Source organism: Dermacentor variabilis, chromosome 10 (assembly GCF_050947875.1).
Source record: "Dermacentor variabilis isolate Ectoservices chromosome 10, ASM5094787v1, whole genome shotgun sequence".
NCBI classification, from domain to species: Eukaryota; Metazoa; Arthropoda; class Arachnida; order Ixodida; family Ixodidae; genus Dermacentor; species Dermacentor variabilis.
This window is the reverse complement of record NC_134577.1, coordinates 11,856,367-11,874,105: the sequence shown is the minus strand read 5'-3', so window position 1 is coordinate 11,874,105 and position 17,739 is coordinate 11,856,367. Positions and strand designations below refer to the sequence as shown.

Sequence of the window (17,739 nt, the reverse complement as noted above, 5' to 3'; positions counted from 1 at the left end):
TTCAGTCGCCGGATATTGATTTTATTGCGATAGCAATACTATTGACACTCCAGGCGAATTTTCGCCGTCGCCGACACGTTCTGCATATAATCGAAGTGCGATAAGATTGTGCTCCCTGTGCCATATGGTGTGGGTTCAAGGAAAACCGCGCGAGGGTGAGCCGAGTAGGATGGTTGATTGATATACGTTGACATCCCGCGCAACGAGTGTTGGAAGTCCCCTGTTCCAACACGCGCTAGTGGAGGAGAGCGGCGTCTCCTCCTAGATCCGGCCCGCGCGCCGCATCTAATCGGTGGCGGGCGCAAAATCAAAGGCAGAGTGCAGATGGCTGGTCAATTCATGTGCGCTGTCTTCCCGCGATTCTAATGCTGCAGGTGTGTAATAAGTTTCAGAAGACGCGATGAAGCGAAAAAGCTCTGGGTCGTCCGGCAAGCCAAAGATGCCGCCCGAGTCCTTTCGAGCCGCCACCTGAGGCCACCACAACGAAAGTGCCGGACCATTCATTAACAAAGTTTCTTCTCTCTCTCTCCCGAAAGGCGATGCAGCGATTTTGGCAGCAAATTAGTAGATAGCTATAGGAAGGGTAGGAGTTTCATCGGCCGTAATAACACGTATACTTTCGCTTATTAACTAGATCAACAAGCATGTCACGTGCGTACGGGCAGCGCCTCCTCTATACTTTCAGTGCCCGGCGAAAGAGCGCAGGACAATAGCCCGCCGCCGTCGGCGATAGTACAACGCATTGCCGCCAGGTGCCTCCACCTAAACAGGGTTCCCCTACGCTGGTTTACCAGGGCAGCGGAGGGGCGGGGGTGGTGCGCGTGGTGGAAAGTGGCAATGCAGCGGATAAAAACACAGCAAGACGTGTTCTCCCGCTTTGTTTTCCGCAGGTCTGGATATGTGACGATTTCAACATATCTTGCCCCACGAGGAGCACTGAGCAAAGATATCAAAGAAAAACAACCGAAAGACATCCGAAGCAGATACAAATATTACAGAATGTGAATGGATGTGAAATTCACTTGTCTTTTTCTGGCGCCAGTTGAATCCATTGAGAATTTAGCTTTACTGCATTTCTAGCACCTTAGGATAACGCAACGCGCACAGCAGCAGAACAGACTAAGAATACTCAATTCAATAAGCTATGTTGGGTTGGAAGAATGCACACACCATGATTTAAATCACCTCAACAGACTCTATTCAGTGAAGTGTCAAGGACCTTCTAGAATCAAGTCAATATGAAAAAGTCCACCATGCAACATATAGTGTGTTAAGAAAGAGCCTTTCCGACTTCGTCAGTGGCATACCTGAAAAACAATGAAAAGTGCGACACTTATTCAAATCTGCAGAATAAATACAATCAGAAGTGATTCAAGTTTAATGAAATACATACAAGGGATGTTTATTTTCAAATTGCTTTCGCTTTTTAACTTTATGTGCACAATTGTGCAAAGAGCACCTGAAGGTGTTACACTGCTTATCTCAGTTTTAGACTCTTTCTTGAAAGTGGCTTTTGAGCAAAGTACTTGTAAGCATCGTGCTTGTCTGTGATGCTAAATGCATAGTTTGCAAGGAGAGGCCTCACAAAACGCACTGCAATAAGTTCCATCAGCTTCTGTCGGTGCATCATGTCATTCTCTTTACATTGCAGCAACTTTGAGGCACACAGAGCTGGAACAGCGTGTGCCACCAAGCTAGTCAGGGGTCTCGGAAGAGCTGGATTTTCCTTCAGGGCTCGCTCAGAGAAAACACGCAAGATGTCCAGGACAAAAAGCAGCTGGTCAGAGGGATATAAAAGTCCCCCACGGTCCTGGCTGCGAGTGAACGTCTGCAATGGCTGATTTGTTAGTGGCTTGGATGCGATCGCCACACAGTTCTCGCAGTTTATCTGCTCACTGATGACGCGGACAATATAGCCACCAACATATACGGTCGCAGATATCTGCAGGGAAGGCATGTATAGAGGCAAAACAGTAGTGTTGAGTCTTTGAAGAACATTCAGAGCAGCTCTTCCCAGTTGCGAATGAGGTTTAACAGATGTTTCTGGCTTCTCAGGTGATACAGTTATTGACATGACTGCCGGCTCACTGTGTGCCACATTCGAAAGTGGATTGGATGCAGCTATTCCAATTTTCAGCACTTTCTGAAGCCCTGAAAGGGCAGCACGAACATCTAGTGCATCATTGCACCCAGCTGACCTTCTCAGTGTTCCAAATAGAGACTCTATCGGGTCACTGTTGAACTTCCGTGTCAATACAAATGCAAATTTGTCAGCCCTCAACAGGTGTTTTATGCAAGCCACAGTGCTGTACGTAGTGGTCAAGAATGCCTCGTATGTCTCCTTTGTCAGAAACTCACGAGGATGGGTGCACCTTGTTTTCAGTTCATGCAGATACATTGGCATTGTGACCTCTAGCCACTCAAGCCGGGCATCTTCTGTGCTGTCGTACTGCTTAACATCTGGGAACCTCTGGCGCAGATGTTGAACTGTATTACTGGTGTCGTGGAGAACAAACCAGCGATAGAAGTTCTCCATAAAAGTGATGGTCGGGCCTGCACTTGCGAATGAAATATGACAAGTGTGACCAGCTTGTTCCTGAAGATGTTGCAAAACAGCCGTTACCGCAGGAGATATCAGTTGAATAGCCCTCACCACATTCATTTTTTCTATGTTATTAGGAAAAACATGTTTCCGACTGAGGTAACGCACCGGCTTCACAATCAAGTTCTTTTGGAGCTCATACACATCTTTCAGATATGACGCTGAAATTTCTCCTTTGGGTCCGATGTTGTGTGCCAAAAATTGGGACCGCACATTTTTTAGCACATGGCAGGGGTCAAAGCTCATGAACAGTGGCCTATCCGGGTCACATGGATGGTCAGTTCTGTAGGTAACGATGCCGTTCCCTAGAAGTCTCATGGCTTGTACATTTACCTTGTGGTTGTCAGTGGAAAGTCTGACAATATGAAAACCACAAGACTCAACTTTCTTCATTATGAAGACCGTAAGCGCATGAAGCTGCGTACCAGTTAAACCCTTTGTAAAGAAGTAACCAACAGGAATCCTGTACGAGGATGAAAGTCCACTGATCACGAAACACAAAAGGGAGTTTAGCTAACACAAGGTCACTGCTAGCATTCGGCGAGCTCATGTCTGCCTGCCCCACAAAACAGTCTTGCTGCTTATTGTACTGCAGCTTCTCTTTAATACGCATCTCGTCAATGATGAGAGAACACATTCTTGACTGAGGCACCTTGAGATTTTCAAGCTCTGCTTTGAGGCGAGCTTCAACAAGTTCTGTGAAGCCTGTTTCGCTGTTCTGTATTCCAATGTATGCGGACAGTGTCTTTCTGCCAGGAAGTTTGAAAATTCCATGGCCCCGCATGTGTTCATACGCTCTTGTAGAAAGGTGTCTCAGCACAACACATTGACGGGTCGTTTCTTCAGACCATGTTGGTCGTTTCTTCCTAAAATTTCTCACCTGATCAAGCAAAATTAAAGCAGAAGACTCATTTTCCGTTGCTTTCTGCCGTATGTAAGAAAGATCTGTAGCGAGCGAATCCTCCTTAAGCTCCTTTAGCAGCTGCTTGTACTTATCTACTGTCTGTGTCAGTCGCAAAATTTGGCTTCTTAGGTCTTTCTCTTTTCTTTTCCACTTCGCTCTTTCTGTTGTCAGTAGACTTGTTGGTGCTCTGCAGTCGACCTGGACGCCTCGATTGCTCATATTACTCTTCACATAACAGTGGTCCGCGGGTTCACTGACAGGTGTTGTGTCCATTAGAGCACCTTCCTCAGTAGGTGGTTCGGCCGAAGTTACGGACGGTAGCAAGGCAGAGGTTGATGCGGTGGCGGCCGAAGCATTCGTCGACAGCGAACACGTAAACTGGGCTCGTTTCTCTATGCTTGCTGTGCTCCTGTCTCGTGTTGCCTTCGATTGCAAATGATGAGGGAAGTCATCAAAAACGGAAGGTACACTACCTTTCTTCAGTCGACGTCTTTTGCCTTCAATGAAATCTTCCTTCTTGAAGTGCCGGCTGCAAACCTTTGTGTAGCACGACCTGTCGTTCGGTTTCCAACCATCGCGTCGAACTGCAGCAATCCACTTCTCCCTCAATGCCAAGTCTGATGGAAATTCATGAAACGATAGTCCCGGAGTCTTCTTTTTTTCATCCGACTTGCACAAAGGCACGCAACAGTACGCCATGTCAGACGAAGCGAGACGTGTCGCAAAAGCACATGTTTCAACGCAGCAAAGCACGTCGCCAAATCCCAAATGGCCAAATCACGCGAGCCATCGGGTGATAAACAAACCCTGTTTACGTGGTGCCTCCTCGCGGCTGCCAAGCGCGCTACGTGAACGGAGACGCGACGGCGCTGAGAGCGTGAATTGCCGGGCACTGAAAATAGAGGAGGCGTTGGTACGGGCAAACAAACACATGCCACTCGATGAGCGCCGACGCTCGCTGTCAAAACACTGGCGTGAGGAAGAGTGACGGCAGCAGCGAGTGAATTGACCTTCGTGTGGCCTCGAACTAAGCGTCAAGAACAGAGCGCACACGAAGCTACGAGCCCTCGGCACACCTAGACTTTGTACTCATCGCAGACCGCTTTCACGATAGAGCCTTGAGCGGTCGCGCTCAACCGCGCCCTACACAGCCGCCGCCGTAGTAGAACGCCCCTCCCCCCTGTGCCTTGCCGCGGTGCAAGACGGCGTGGTTCCTCCGCGCCTTCCTAGCTTGCGCGCGCGTGATCAGGCCACTATCCTCGGCTCACCCTCGCACACTTTCACTCGCACTTACAGCACACGGCGCGCGGCCACGGTGTTATCGCACAGACTTTATACGGAACATCGCGGCCACGCCGAAAATGAGCGTGCAGTGTCCATATAAGAGGTCACTCCCTGCTGCCGGGGCTATTCATCACGCCAGCAGGTTTGCCTGTGCGAGCGACACCATGCTTGTTAATTGGTGAGCAAATGTTTACACCAGTTTATACGGCCAACAAAACAACAAACATTACTTCATCTTGTCTAATTTCTTACCGCCATCAATGTTTCTAACTTTTTTCGCTTGTATTTTTCTTTTTACTTTATTAAATGATGATCAGGAGGTCTGTTGTTTGACAACAGTGAGAAAGAGACTGAGAGATTGACATGAATCTGCCGCAACCTACACTTTTCCCTTCACCTAGTTCGGGCGTTGCAAAACAATAAGGCTGGTTCGTAGACCACGCAGCAACGATCATTTCTGCAAAATCATACTTGCACGGCAAGTATGATTGCACAGGTCTTGCCTACGGCACAGGCCTTGACGGCAGCGCGTAAGTAGCAGCACCAATGCAAACATAAGGATTCCACTGAAAAGCTTAGCGCACACGCATGTAAATACACCATGCAGCAAGAAAAGGAGGGAGGAAGAAGAGGTGCACCTCGTGATGTAAATGCACTGTAGGCTGTCGGCTCCGATATTGGAGAAAGCAGGGAAAGAACATCGCTTGAGGACATTGGCTGAGGCAATGGGAGAGAACCTCTGCTGCTGAGAGGGCTTCCAAAAGCTGTTTTCTTGCACCACCAACCACTACATTTAATTTGCTTTTATGTCCACTATTACTAAACTCTTATATAAAATTCTTGCAGTAGAACACACTCTGGTCAGTGCTCTACAACGTCTTAAGTAAAACCAAAATTTCTTAGGGATATGGGGCTTGACAATGAACCTTCTTGGTCCTGTTCCTTTGCATGCTGATTTTCAACTGCTAAAGTTTTGAAACACCACCAAACGTGGTGCACATGCTGATTATGAGAAAGCATACTTTTACACTCATAGCTGCTACAATGACTATAAAACTACATTCATGGCATCACATGCATCGTTGTTGTATGCTGTCACTGTAGCAGCTCTCCAGCAGTGTCATAATTACATAAACACTTAAAGATTCAAAACAGGCCCTTAAAAAGGTTTCAGATCTCGAACCTTCCATAATGTGTCACTCCAACCAACTGTACTACCAAGACAGTGACAAGTTGTAAACCCTAAGAACAAAAAATTGTTCGTGAGGCCGCCATTAAATAGTGTAGTATGGTACACTACAGAATCAAAACCGGAACTTAGGTGAAAGTTTTCAAAGCCAGGGGTGTAAATCGTATGGAGAAAAGGAAAAACAGGGAAGCAAGAGCTGTGGCTCTTGGCATAATGTTCATGCACAGCTTTGAAAGTTCTCTGCAACTAAATATTGTATACGAAACGCTGCAAGCCCTAAAGCATGCAATAATGTGCTAGCTGTTACAACCACTGGTTCACATTTTGAGCACCTTGTGCAACTTTGTTTTTTCTCAAGATGGCAGTAGAATAAATAACATTTTCTCAGCAGCGCTTTTCCTGCTTAAAATTACACATTCTATTGAGTGTCTATTCGCTTCATTGGCGGCGAGCTTTCAATTCCGACCTAAGATTTCTTCGAACTAAGTACGAGTTCACTATGAATTTGCATCTGTGAAAGCACACGAAAATCAAACCATGATGGATCAAAGATCCTCTGAATGTTTTCCTTTGAGCCTGGAACTTTGCTGTTTCAGGCAGTGAAGATCCACACCAAAGGTACAAATAAGCCAAGTGCCAGAGCAGCAAGCTAATGCAACAGCTGCTTGCCACATGACATTATTTCTTTAGCAAAACACAGATTGATGGAACCAAAAGTCTGTATCTCAAACAAGCACCCAAAGAAATCTCTTCATGTGTCCTTCCAAACGGGCCTGTTCAGATACTCTCGAGCACTGCAACAAAAAACAACACAAGACAAATGCTGCAAGGCTCCACAAAAAAAAAATGCAGACAGTCACTAAAACCACAAAAAGCATGAAGAAATTAAAAAAGATATAAACACCCTTTAATTCACCTATGCTTTCCACTGCTCCAATTGCTGCCAATGTCAGTGCCACTCACTCAACTTAAAAGGCATATCGTTATGTGGTAGCTCTTGCAATTTGCAAAGCTATGAAGATGCTTTCACATTGCTTCCTGATGGCATGCTGCAAATGCTGCCACAGTTGGAAACAAGCCAAGTCCAACCTCTCTCCATTTCTTGCAATACACTCAAATAAAGAAGTGAAGCGAAAGACCCTCAGCTAAGGTTTTTTGTAGTCAAGCAATTCTGAAACACAGCGAATATCCATTAAATGTAGCAATTAGAACTTGACAGAATACACACAGGAACAAAACTATGACTCGTGAATTCAGTATACATCTACCACATGGTTATAAGCTGATGCATAAGCTGCAAAGCCAGAGATTTATTGGAATGTTATGGCATTTTGCCTGTTCTTGATCAGCACTGTGCAAGCAGTCACGTGGCACTGGATGCACTGCAGTATCAGTTCACCTTTCAAAAACCCATACACATCATATTACTAGAGCTTCTCAATGCAATGTTTTCAGTTAGGCACAACAACACTTTTACACCATTACACACATTTTTACATTTTTACCATTACAGCACATTTAAATGGTATAAATCTGCACAGATAAAGCTGCAAAGGCTCGTGCTAGCAAACCAACATGAAAATTTCTCATACAATGCCACAATCCGAGTGCCAGCTGCTTCAAAACAAATGTGCCACACCTTAAAAATATAAATTCTGTGGTTTTACATGCCAAAACGACAATATGATTGTAAGGCATGGCATAGCGGGGGACTTCGGATTAATTTTGACCACCTGGGATTCTTTAATGTGCACCTAAATCGAAGTTTAAAAAGAAAAAAAGAATTTTTACATATTGCACTCATCGAGCCTGCAACCTCGAGCTATGCAGTGCAACATCATAGCCACTGGGCTAACACAGCGGGCACGTGCCATATCTTCTGCGAAATCATGCAGCCCATTGTTGCCTTACCTTGAACAGTCCTGTGGTATGCAAAATGAAAGTAGAGCAAAGCAAGCAAATGGAGAGCGCCTGCAGCTCCAGCTGTTACAGCTTTGTGTGATGCACTCGCCGTCTTGGCCGAAAAGACTGACATCTGTAAAGAAGAAAGAAGGGCTCCATCTCACCTATCTGAGCGAAGGGTTGCACAATTGTACTGCTTAGAGTACAACATCCAATACAGAAATTAAAAGATGACAGTGTGCATGCGTAACAAGGACATACACACATGCACACTCTCTTTCAGTACCGCACAGAATAATCAAAATGCCCCTTTAAGAGCATTTCGTTTTACTGGAAGTATCAAAGAATTGCAAGAAGCTTGCAATGTAAAATAAAGAAGCTGCCTTTACTAATAACATATCTAAACAAACAAATGAACATCACCTATAATCTCTCATGTGCTTTTGCATGCCAAATATGAAGAAGCAAATCAACAAAGTCAGAGAAAGCTTTAATGTACTCATTCTGTTGGTCTGAGATGATGAATCTGAGAGATGATGGTCTTAGATGATGAACCCTTGGTGATCAGTAAGAGAGTAAGATTGCTAATCTTTCATAGCTTTATCTGCCTCTTCTATGCACATGGGATTGTTTCAGTTGCATATTTTATTGCTGTTTGTGAGACTGAAAACACTATGTTTGGATGCATATTACATAAGTATGTGCAAATGTGAGCATCAAATGTCCATGTCTCAGCCACATTTACAGTGTTGCCCTCAACTAAGCTTAAATTCCCCATATGACACAATGAGCCAAGTTGGACAAACAATTACTTACAGTGCAATGACAATCATGTAGTACCAGTACCACCATTTCACAAAACATAATAAAAATGAAATAAAGTAACTTGGGAGGTTTAGTTTTGTAATACAACAGTAACTGAATAAAAATTAGTTCAGAAGAAACACAGACATATTGTTATTCGGTAGAAAAACCGCAAACTGAGGCGGAAATCAAACGTCTGTACCGCATTTACAATTGTGAGGCCTGCCCACCTCCCCCCCCTAATAGGATCGCACCTACACCTTGAAGAGCAACAATTTGGAGAAAAAGGTCACTAAGCGTCACTGATGCATCTGCAGGCTGGTTAATTTCCACAAGCTGCTACTAGATGGTACTAGTTAATGTCACTAAGCGTCACTGATGCACCTGCAGGCTGGTTAATTTCCACAAGCCGCTACTAGATGGCACTAGTTAATGTCCTGTCAACAATGACATCATAACCGTATCCTACAGGATCGTGTAACATGGATTCAGTGTGCTTCAATAGTATAAACTGCGATGCGGCTCATAGTTTAGCTGCATTGTGCTTTTGGGGGCACAAAGAGGGCATTGCAGCTAAAAAGCGTGCGCTTGGATATTGAATGCGTGGCATGTGGTTTCATTCAATACTGTCCTCAAGTACGTCAAGGTGGCACGAATGTCAAACAGTATGGAAAGCACCAATCAGGTGAACGCATCAAAAGATGAAGGCAGTGAACACCACGAGAGGACGACTAATTCAATGTGCCCATAATCAGCTGCCAGTGGTCGCATTATCGTGCCTAGCAGTTGAAGAGTAATTAGAGGCCTCTGTGAGAAGCAATAAGCCTGGCTCGTGTAAGGCCAGTATCCTGTAAGAGATTTTAAGAAAAGTGCAGGCCTTACACAAGTAAATACGGTAGATATTTTAGCTATAACCATGAAGGCAAAGTGGAAATGAGCGTGTCATGTAAAAGATATAACAGATACCAGTGGTTTGAGCTAATGAACGTCACAGGTAAGTGCAGATCTTCAGGAAGGGCCCTTATCCAACAATGGAATTAAAATTTTATAGTAGAATAGTTAGCTGAACAAGTTGGTACATCTTTGCATTAAAGTGAACAGCACGAACAGCAAAGGACAACACTCATCTTGTCTTCTTCTACTGTCTTTCATTGTCTGCACTTCTCACTTCGTGTGTTAAAATTTTATGATGATGTAATTTTTATCTCACCAGAGAAGCAGAAAACGTACCAGCCTGGCTGCTGTGGAACCACCAAGCAGCAACCACACAATGTAAAAGAAAAGGTGGGAGTGCACAGGGTGGAATGCATTTCCCAGCAGCAGGGCCAAACAATGACCGGACAGTCCGTAGCCCTAGAAAGGGTCATTCAGAAATTACCACTGAAAATGTAACCCAAACTAAACTGTGACACAAATGAAAAGAACTGAACAAGACAAACAAGATACATTAAATCAACGGAGAACAGTGAATGTGTAAAATGAGAATAAGTAGCCATCAAGTGCTCATAGTTTATTTTGTGCTCTTCTATGCTTTCGTTACTTTCATGTAGTCCAGTTTAAAAGACATTAAATTACGGGGTTTTACGTGCCAAAACCACTCAGCAACCACGGCGGGTAGAGAGGTTTTCGCCTGGAAACAGCCGCAGCAAGGTATTACCATGGCACAAATACAGCTAGGTCATGAATATGCACAAGCAAATAATCAAGTAACCAACAGCCCATTAAAACACTGAGAAAATACTAGACTCATTGGTTTTAGACATTAGTCACGTGTGGACTTTGGAAGCTAAAATAACGGAATTTCAATTTAGGCTCCCTAAATCCTTACAGGAGTGTCCATATTTTAGCACACCAATGTTTCTACATTTCACATGAGTGGCCACTAAAACAGGGAATAGAATACAAAAATTTTGTTCTCAACAAAAGAACATGATAGCCACTAAGCCACCAAAGCATATAGAAAGATAAAAAAAAGCAGTGAAATCTTTTTTCTACACCGTAGACATGAAGTTACCCACTGCAATCAATCTCACATATTCAGCTAGTAATATTCTATACAACTCCAAATAATGCTAAGAACTAAAACATATAGTAGGCAGTGTTGGTGCCCCGATGCTGGCCATATACAACTAGCCAACAGACATGTTAAACTGATTATTTGTATGTTTATTAATTATTACTTTTTCTCAAAAGAGTGCCTGGAGTGCCCCCTTTCAAAACAGGTCATATGTTCATTTCTGCAGCAAGTCTTCATGCATGGATGAGGAAAGGCTAGGTGGCTACACAGACTTTGGCACAACCTAAGGAATTACACACTTCTTATATATAAAATTGATCAGATTCATCTTGTCTTTGCAGTGCAACATATATTTCAGTTCTTTCTGAAACAAAACAAACTGCATGACTTTTCAAGAGATCAGCATTTCCATGAATTAGGAAGGAACAGCGCCAACTACAACATCACGATATCACTATCACTATCACATCACTACAATATAGTACCACGAGAGGGAGAACGACACAGGTGATCCTCTCCATCTCGTGATCGTCTTAGTTGGCGGTGTTCCTTCTTAATTCAAGTACGCACCCTCTAGCACAAATGAATGTAGTCCTGGAGTATTTTCATGTTTCCATATTTTTTATGCCATAAAAATCCAAGGACAGCACAGAGACAGTAACGCCAAAAAATAATGTGGTATAACATATTGTCATTAAATTTAATCTATAATGACTACAGCCAAACCTGGTTATAACAGGCTGGTTCAAGTGCTAAAAACAGTTCAACATATTGCGGGAAAACAGGGGGAAGGCAGGACATGGAAATTCAAGACGACGAGAAAAACGAGAACAAGGTGAAAGTGGGAGGCAACGTTTCGACAAGTGGACTTGTCTTTTTCAAGGTGACATATGCTTTCCTCAGCACAGTATATATAGACAGGGTTCTTCTAAAGGGTAGAGGGGGTAAGGCGTGTAGGTACAGCAATGAGCGAAGGCGTTTTAGTGGCGAGGGTGTAGAATTGAGAATAAAGGAGTGTTGTGCACAAGGCCGGTTACATGGCCGTCTGTCAGCCACATGTCAACGGCCGCGCGTCAGCCGGTGTGTCAACAACATGCACAGCACCCCTCTATCACCTGCTTCGGTGGTGGTCGTGAGCTATCCTGTCTCTGAAAGAGATAATAGGAGTGGCAGAAAGTAGTGCTCATAAAAAAAAAACATATATATATATATATATATATATATATATATATATATATATATATATATATATATATATATATATATATATATATATATATATATATATATATATATATATATATATATATATATATATATATCATTACTAATATGGATAAGATAGTTCAAGTGGCTGAGGAGTTCTATAGAGATTTATACGGTACCAGTGGCACCCACGATGATAATGAAAGAGGGAATAGTCTAGAGAAATTCGACATCCTACAAGTAACGCCGAAAGAAGTAAAGAAAGCCTTGGGAGCTATGCAAAGGGGGAAGGCCGCTGGGGAGGATCATGTAACAGCAGGTTTGCTGAAGGATGGTGGGCAGATTGTTCTAGAAAAACAGGCCAACCTGTATACGCAATGCCTCATGACCTCGAGTGTACCGGAATCTTGGAAGAACGCCAACATAATTTTAATCCATGAGAAAGGGGATGCGAAAGACTTGAAAAATTATAGACCGATCAGCTTACTGTCCGTTGCCTACAAAGTATTTACTAAGGTAATCGCAAGTAGAATCAGGAACACCTTAGACCTCTGTCAACCAAAGGAACAGGCAGGATTTTGTAAAGGCTACTCAACAATAGACCATATTGACACTATCAATCAAGTGATAGAGAAATGTGCGGAACATAACCAACCCTTATATATAGCTTTCATTGATTACGAGAAAGCATTTGATTCAGTCGAAACCTCAGTAGTCTTGCAGGCATTACGGAATCAGGGTGTAGACGAGCCGTGCGTAAAAATACTGAAAGATATCTATAGCGACTCCACAGCTACCATAGTCCTCCATAAAGAAAGCAACAAAATCCCAATAAAGAAGGGCGTCAGGCAGGGAGATACGATCTCTCCAATGCTATTCAGAGCGTGTTTACAGGAGGTATTCAGAGATCTCGATTGGGAAGAACTGGGGATAAGAGATAATGGAGAATACCTTAGTAACTTGAGATCCGTTGATGATATTGCATTGCTTAGTAAATCAGGGGACCAGTTGCAATGCATGCTCACTGACCTGGACAGGCAAAGTAGAAGAATGGGTCTAAAAATTAATCTGCAGAAAACTAAAGTAGTGTTTAACAGTCTCGAAAGAGAACAGCAGTTTACAATAGGTAGCGAGGCACTGGAAGTGGTAAGGGAATACATCTACTTAGGGCAGTTAGTGACCGCGGATATGGATCATGAGACTGAACTAATTAGAAGAATAAAAATGGGCTAAGGTGCATCTCGCAGGCATTATCAGATCATGAACAGCAGGTTGCCATTATCCCTCAAGAGAAAAGTGTTTAACAGCTGTGTTTTACCAGTACTCACCTACAGGGCAGAAGCCTGGAGGCTTAAGAAAAGGGTTCTATTTAAATTGAGGACGACGCAACGAGCTATGGAAAGAAGAATGATGGGGTAAGGTTAAGGGATAAGAAGAGAGTAGATTGGGTGAGGGAACAAGCGCGAGTTAATGACATCTTGAAATCAAGAAAAAGAAATGGCCATGGGCAGGGCATGTAATGAGGAGAGAAGATAACCGATGGTCATTAAGGGTTACAGACTGGATTCCAAGAGAAAGGACGCGTAGCAGGGGGCGGCAGAAAGTTAGGTGGGCGGATGAGATTAAGAAGTTTACAGGGAGAATATGGCCACAATTAGCACATGACCGGGGTAGTTGGAGAAGTACGGGAGAGGCCTTTGCCCTACAGTGGGCATAGCCAAACCAAAAAGACACAAAGCAACTAAACTAAGTGTTGTTGCCTATAGCTTGAAATTTAGCATAGCAAATAGATTTTAAAGCTCCCTTTGAAATGATTATGCCTATTGGTTGCAATGTCTTGAACTTATGGATAAGGTACTATTCTCAGTGTTTTTTTTTTTCTCGTTCAGAACAGAAATTTGACTGTAAGATGTAGAGTTTAAATTCATCAAAATGGCCTGCTTGGTTGAAATGCTCAGCGACGGTTTTGGGAAGCTTTTTAGCTGTGTCCGCGTGATGTCCATTTACTCTGACGTTGACATGTGGCTGACAGACGGCCGTGTCACCGACCTTGTGCACAACACTCTTTTATTCTCAATTCTACACCCTCGCCGCTAAAACACCTTCGCTCGTTGCTGTATCTACAAGCCTTACCCCCTCTCCCCTTTAGGAAAACCCTACCTATATATACTGTGCTGAGGAAAGCATATGTCGCCTTGAAAAATGCAAGCGCACTTGTCAAAACGTTGGCTCTCGCTTTTACCTTGTTCTCATCTTGTTTATCGTCTTCAATATATAGAGTAATTTACTGTGAACACAGGTATCGTAAACATCTATGAATATTTGTGATCAATTAGTGATACACAATAGAACAAAGCTGAGAGACTGCACTGCCCTATGGCAACCCGACTCTTGCAACAGCACTTGTAACAAATCAACGCAGTGGGATCTGTAGTTCTCTATCAGGTTGTGCATTGTATCACACACTACCTGGTTTCGCCCAAACAGGCTGTCAAAGTGCTGCATGGTCAAAACGAAAGAAAGGAAAGAAAAGAAAGGAAAGAAAGAGAGGAATAATAAACTATAATTGAAAAGCATGCGAAAAAAAAAAAGTTGCTGCGAATGGTTTTATGGGAGGTTTTAGGCTCTCGAGGTTTGAATGCCCAGTTAATTTTAAGGGACTTCTTTTGCACAAATATTGCTTGTGTTGCATTTTTGATATAGAGTATAATTTCCTGCACTCAGGTTCATTATAACTGGGTTCGACTGTATGTTTTTACGTGACCCGCCACTCAGATTACTCACCATCAGTGAGAGAACTTGGAAGAAGGACAGTTGTGTGCTGCTGATGTAACCGGCAGCACGAACCAAGGCTGAACCTCCGAGCCAATAGCCGAAGCTGACACCAAACGCCGTGCCCATGAGTGTGCCTTCCTTCTGGAAAATTCCAGCAGCCCAACTTGCTTAGTCAACAGGAACCTCTATTTCCTTCATAACAAAGCTAACTAATAAGAGGTAATTTAAATAAGTAGAATTAACAAAGTCCCCATTTTTGTTAGGAAAAATTATTCACTATGTTCTAACCTTAAACCAAATTATGCACTTAACACTACTTTGTTTCGGCTCAAGTTCCGCAACATTTTCATATTTCGGCCCACATCATTTAACAAATTTGCGGGCATCACCATTCACCTGATTTGTCTGCACTTGACGGTGAAATGTAGGTACAATGGTGGTAATTTATTTTTCAACCAAGCAGACCAAGGAAATGTGATTCTGGTTTGAAATCTAAGCAATAACAAAGAACTGGAAAGTGTAAAATCTTTAAAAGCAGACAGAATAAAAATGCCGGTTAGTAGACATGACAGCATTTCAGAAGGCAACTACAGGCTACTTTTTGCATTCAGAGATGATAACACGAACAGCAGTGAGTGAAGCTTTTTCTGCCTTAAGAGGCCGGTGTTGCATTTTGCGATATCCCGACTACACAGCACTTCAAGATAAAGAATGCTTGGAGAAGCTGCACTCATGGGAAAATCAGAACACTGAAATACTTCTTGACAAAAAAAAAAAGAAAGAGCTCTTTTCATGTACCATGCAAGTCGTTCTAATACGGACATTTCAGATGGACCACCTTTACATTTGGAAACAAAAGTGCTCCAATATAACTAGCCCACAACTAAGCAGGCAGAAAGAGCCAAGCTTTCCATTTGGTGCTACGTCAGCAGTTCACTCTTCCGCCATCATCTCTCGAGCCTTATGTCACGACACCCTGTTCTTAACAAAGCCCTTCTTATGGTAACAACGTTACAAAAAAATTATGTGCCTAAGTAGAGTGCACAGTGTATGCTACCGCAACTAACTTTCCGTTATCACATGCTTGTGTAGCACACTGGCAGGAATCAGTAGGTGTGCATAAATGGAAATGGCACTCATGGGCGACTTGCTGCCGAGTTTTTCCCATGTGCAAAAAAGTACAAATCAAGGCAACACACTTTGGCACCACTATCTAACTAGTTCTACAGGAGTCATCTACAGAGTTTGGCTGCACACTGCTCTTCACCAAATTGGGTTTCAAGTAAAAAATGGCAGTAGTTTGCTTCACATGAAGAAGACAATGAAACAGGTATAACAAAAGTAGTTTTGGTGACAGGCAGCTCTACTTACCACAGTATGGCCAGATGTCTTCATTCCAAAAAGTAGCAATGTTATCAATGTCAAAACTAGCATCAGAGGCCCATAAAGCTCAGCTGGAATTAACTGCAACAAAAACGCATGCAAGAAAATATTTAAAGGTAAGAATGCTATGGTATTCAAACTCAAATATGCTGAAAGCTAGATGCTCCGTGTTTACCAGTGGTGCATAATGTGATGGCCAGCGAGGAAGGAAAGACTCCAAGATTCTATAAAGATGCAAAGAAAAACGTAACATCAGGCTAAAAGCCAGTCATGTCATCAGACAATGCAAATTTCTTCTTGTACTTATCCTGAACAATGTATAACATGACTTGTTCACAATTTATTGGCAACGGCACCAGCGTCTCCGTTTTACACCATTTTAATGCTACAGTTCCCAGTTTACAATGCATTTGTTTACTCAAGCATGGTGCCATGAGCCAACTTCAGCACAAAAATCTACCTAGTTAAACTTCCTGTTTGATTTGCCATTAGCCGCAGGTAATGATGTGACATTTCACTCAGGTCGTAGGAGAATGGGGACCTGTAGAAGTTGCACACACAAACGAAAAGAGAGAGAGATAGAGAGAGAGAGAGAGAGAGAGAGAGAGAGAGAACAGCGCTGGTTTAAAGCTGTCCATAAGATGTGATGAGGAGAGTGCAGTAACGAAAGATGAATGTCTTACCTGGCTCGGACTTCTTGTGGTTCAACGTGAAAGTATGGCCTCAGGAGATCTATGTTGGCATATATGCTGAATGCATTTTTCGCCTGCTGCTTTCCTGCTTGCCACAAGAGCTGCGAACATTTGGACAAGCAAGTAAGCCGACGCTTAAAAAGCAATATTTGACGCGCACTTGGTCACCCAGTCTAACATCCCCACTACATGGGGGCAGTTTCAAAGCTCACCGAAGTGGATCTGCATAAATATGTTATCGTGAGCAATCGAAGCACGAATAAGTAACTGGATGAAAGGCATGCACATGATTGAACACGATGTGCAGCAGCGCTCGATCGTGGCCGACTTCAAATTCAGCATATTCGAAAGCGTTCATGTTACAGGAGTATTGTATATGACTGTGTTTCAGTGACTTAGGCAAATTACGCACCATGGAGGGCACAGCTGAAAATACGTCTTGGCTATGCGGGATGGGAGCAGGTTTATCCGCAGAATGGAACGTCTCATCGTGGACTGCTGTAAAAGTGCCACAAGTAAACTATCGTTAAAACTATAGAACTTCTTGCCTACGTTACATACCTGAGGAAGCAACGTCAGTGAAGTCAAGAACCGTGGATTCCTGAAAACAAACAGACCAGACCGCAACTACAAGTTAGTGCTCCCACATAACCGATTCTAATTGTAACAGCGCGACGAGACCAACTTTATATTGTTGAAGATTCTAACTGGCTTTCTTTGTCGGGTTTTAAGGACTATAGCGATCTATACCAAAGCATATCACCTGTTTTTCCGCGGCAGCAAACGGTGTACGAGCGTCTGTAGGCGCTGCCATGTTGGCTGCAGTTTGTTTATGTACTCGATCGCATGCGAACTCTAGTTTACGTACTGCCAGTTTTGCTTAAATATTTTTGTTCGCACAAGACCAGAGTATGGGGCTCATTTATTGTGTTTGAGCATTTGTTACATATTGACATTACATAAACAGATAACGTGGAAACT

At 43.2% G+C, this 17,739-nt stretch overlaps 1 protein-coding gene and 1 pseudogene across 3 annotated transcripts; both read right to left on the bottom strand.

Annotated features, from left to right (window-relative positions):
• LOC142559877 (protein YIPF3-like) lies at positions 1-17,661 on the bottom strand. Of its 3 annotated transcripts, XM_075671562.1 has the most exons (11): positions 17,522-17,660; positions 17,320-17,359; positions 17,171-17,256; positions 16,750-16,859; positions 16,242-16,290; positions 16,055-16,147; positions 14,693-14,824; positions 9,916-10,038; positions 7,891-8,014; positions 6,717-6,773; positions 1-1,307 (listed from the first exon to the last, which is right to left on the bottom strand). In XM_075671562.1, the coding sequence occupies exons 1-10, from the start codon at positions 17,570-17,572 to the stop codon at positions 6,757-6,759; spliced, it is 825 nt and encodes a 274-aa protein (XP_075527677.1). In that variant the 5' UTR covers positions 17,573-17,660; the 3' UTR covers positions 1-1,307; positions 6,717-6,756. The 3 variants fall into 3 exon arrangements, with proteins under 3 accessions (XP_075527677.1, XP_075527678.1, XP_075527676.1); XM_075671563.1 differs by lacking the exon at positions 1-1,307 and having other exon boundaries at positions 6,599-6,773; positions 17,171-17,253; positions 17,522-17,661; XM_075671561.1 differs by lacking the exon at positions 1-1,307 and having other exon boundaries at positions 6,599-6,773.
• Positions 1,314-6,456, bottom strand: LOC142559875 (uncharacterized; annotated as a pseudogene).
• Positions 17,662-17,739: the final 78 nt, after the last annotated feature.

Bases quoted from the DNA above. Each gene is read 5' to 3' on its own strand.
- LOC142559877 (XM_075671562.1), bottom strand. From the start codon at position 17,572: ATGGCAGCGCCTACAGACGCTCGTACACCGTTTGCTGCCGCGGAAAAA. The intron at 16,860-17,170 runs GTGCGTAATTTG...AAATGTTCGCAG, and splicing joins TTTCAGCTGTGCCCTCCATG to CTCTTGTGGCAAGCAGGAAA. The intron at 14,825-16,054 runs GTAAGTAGAGCT...GGAATTTTCCAG, and splicing joins AGACATCTGGCCATACTGTG to AAGGAAGGCACACTCATGGG.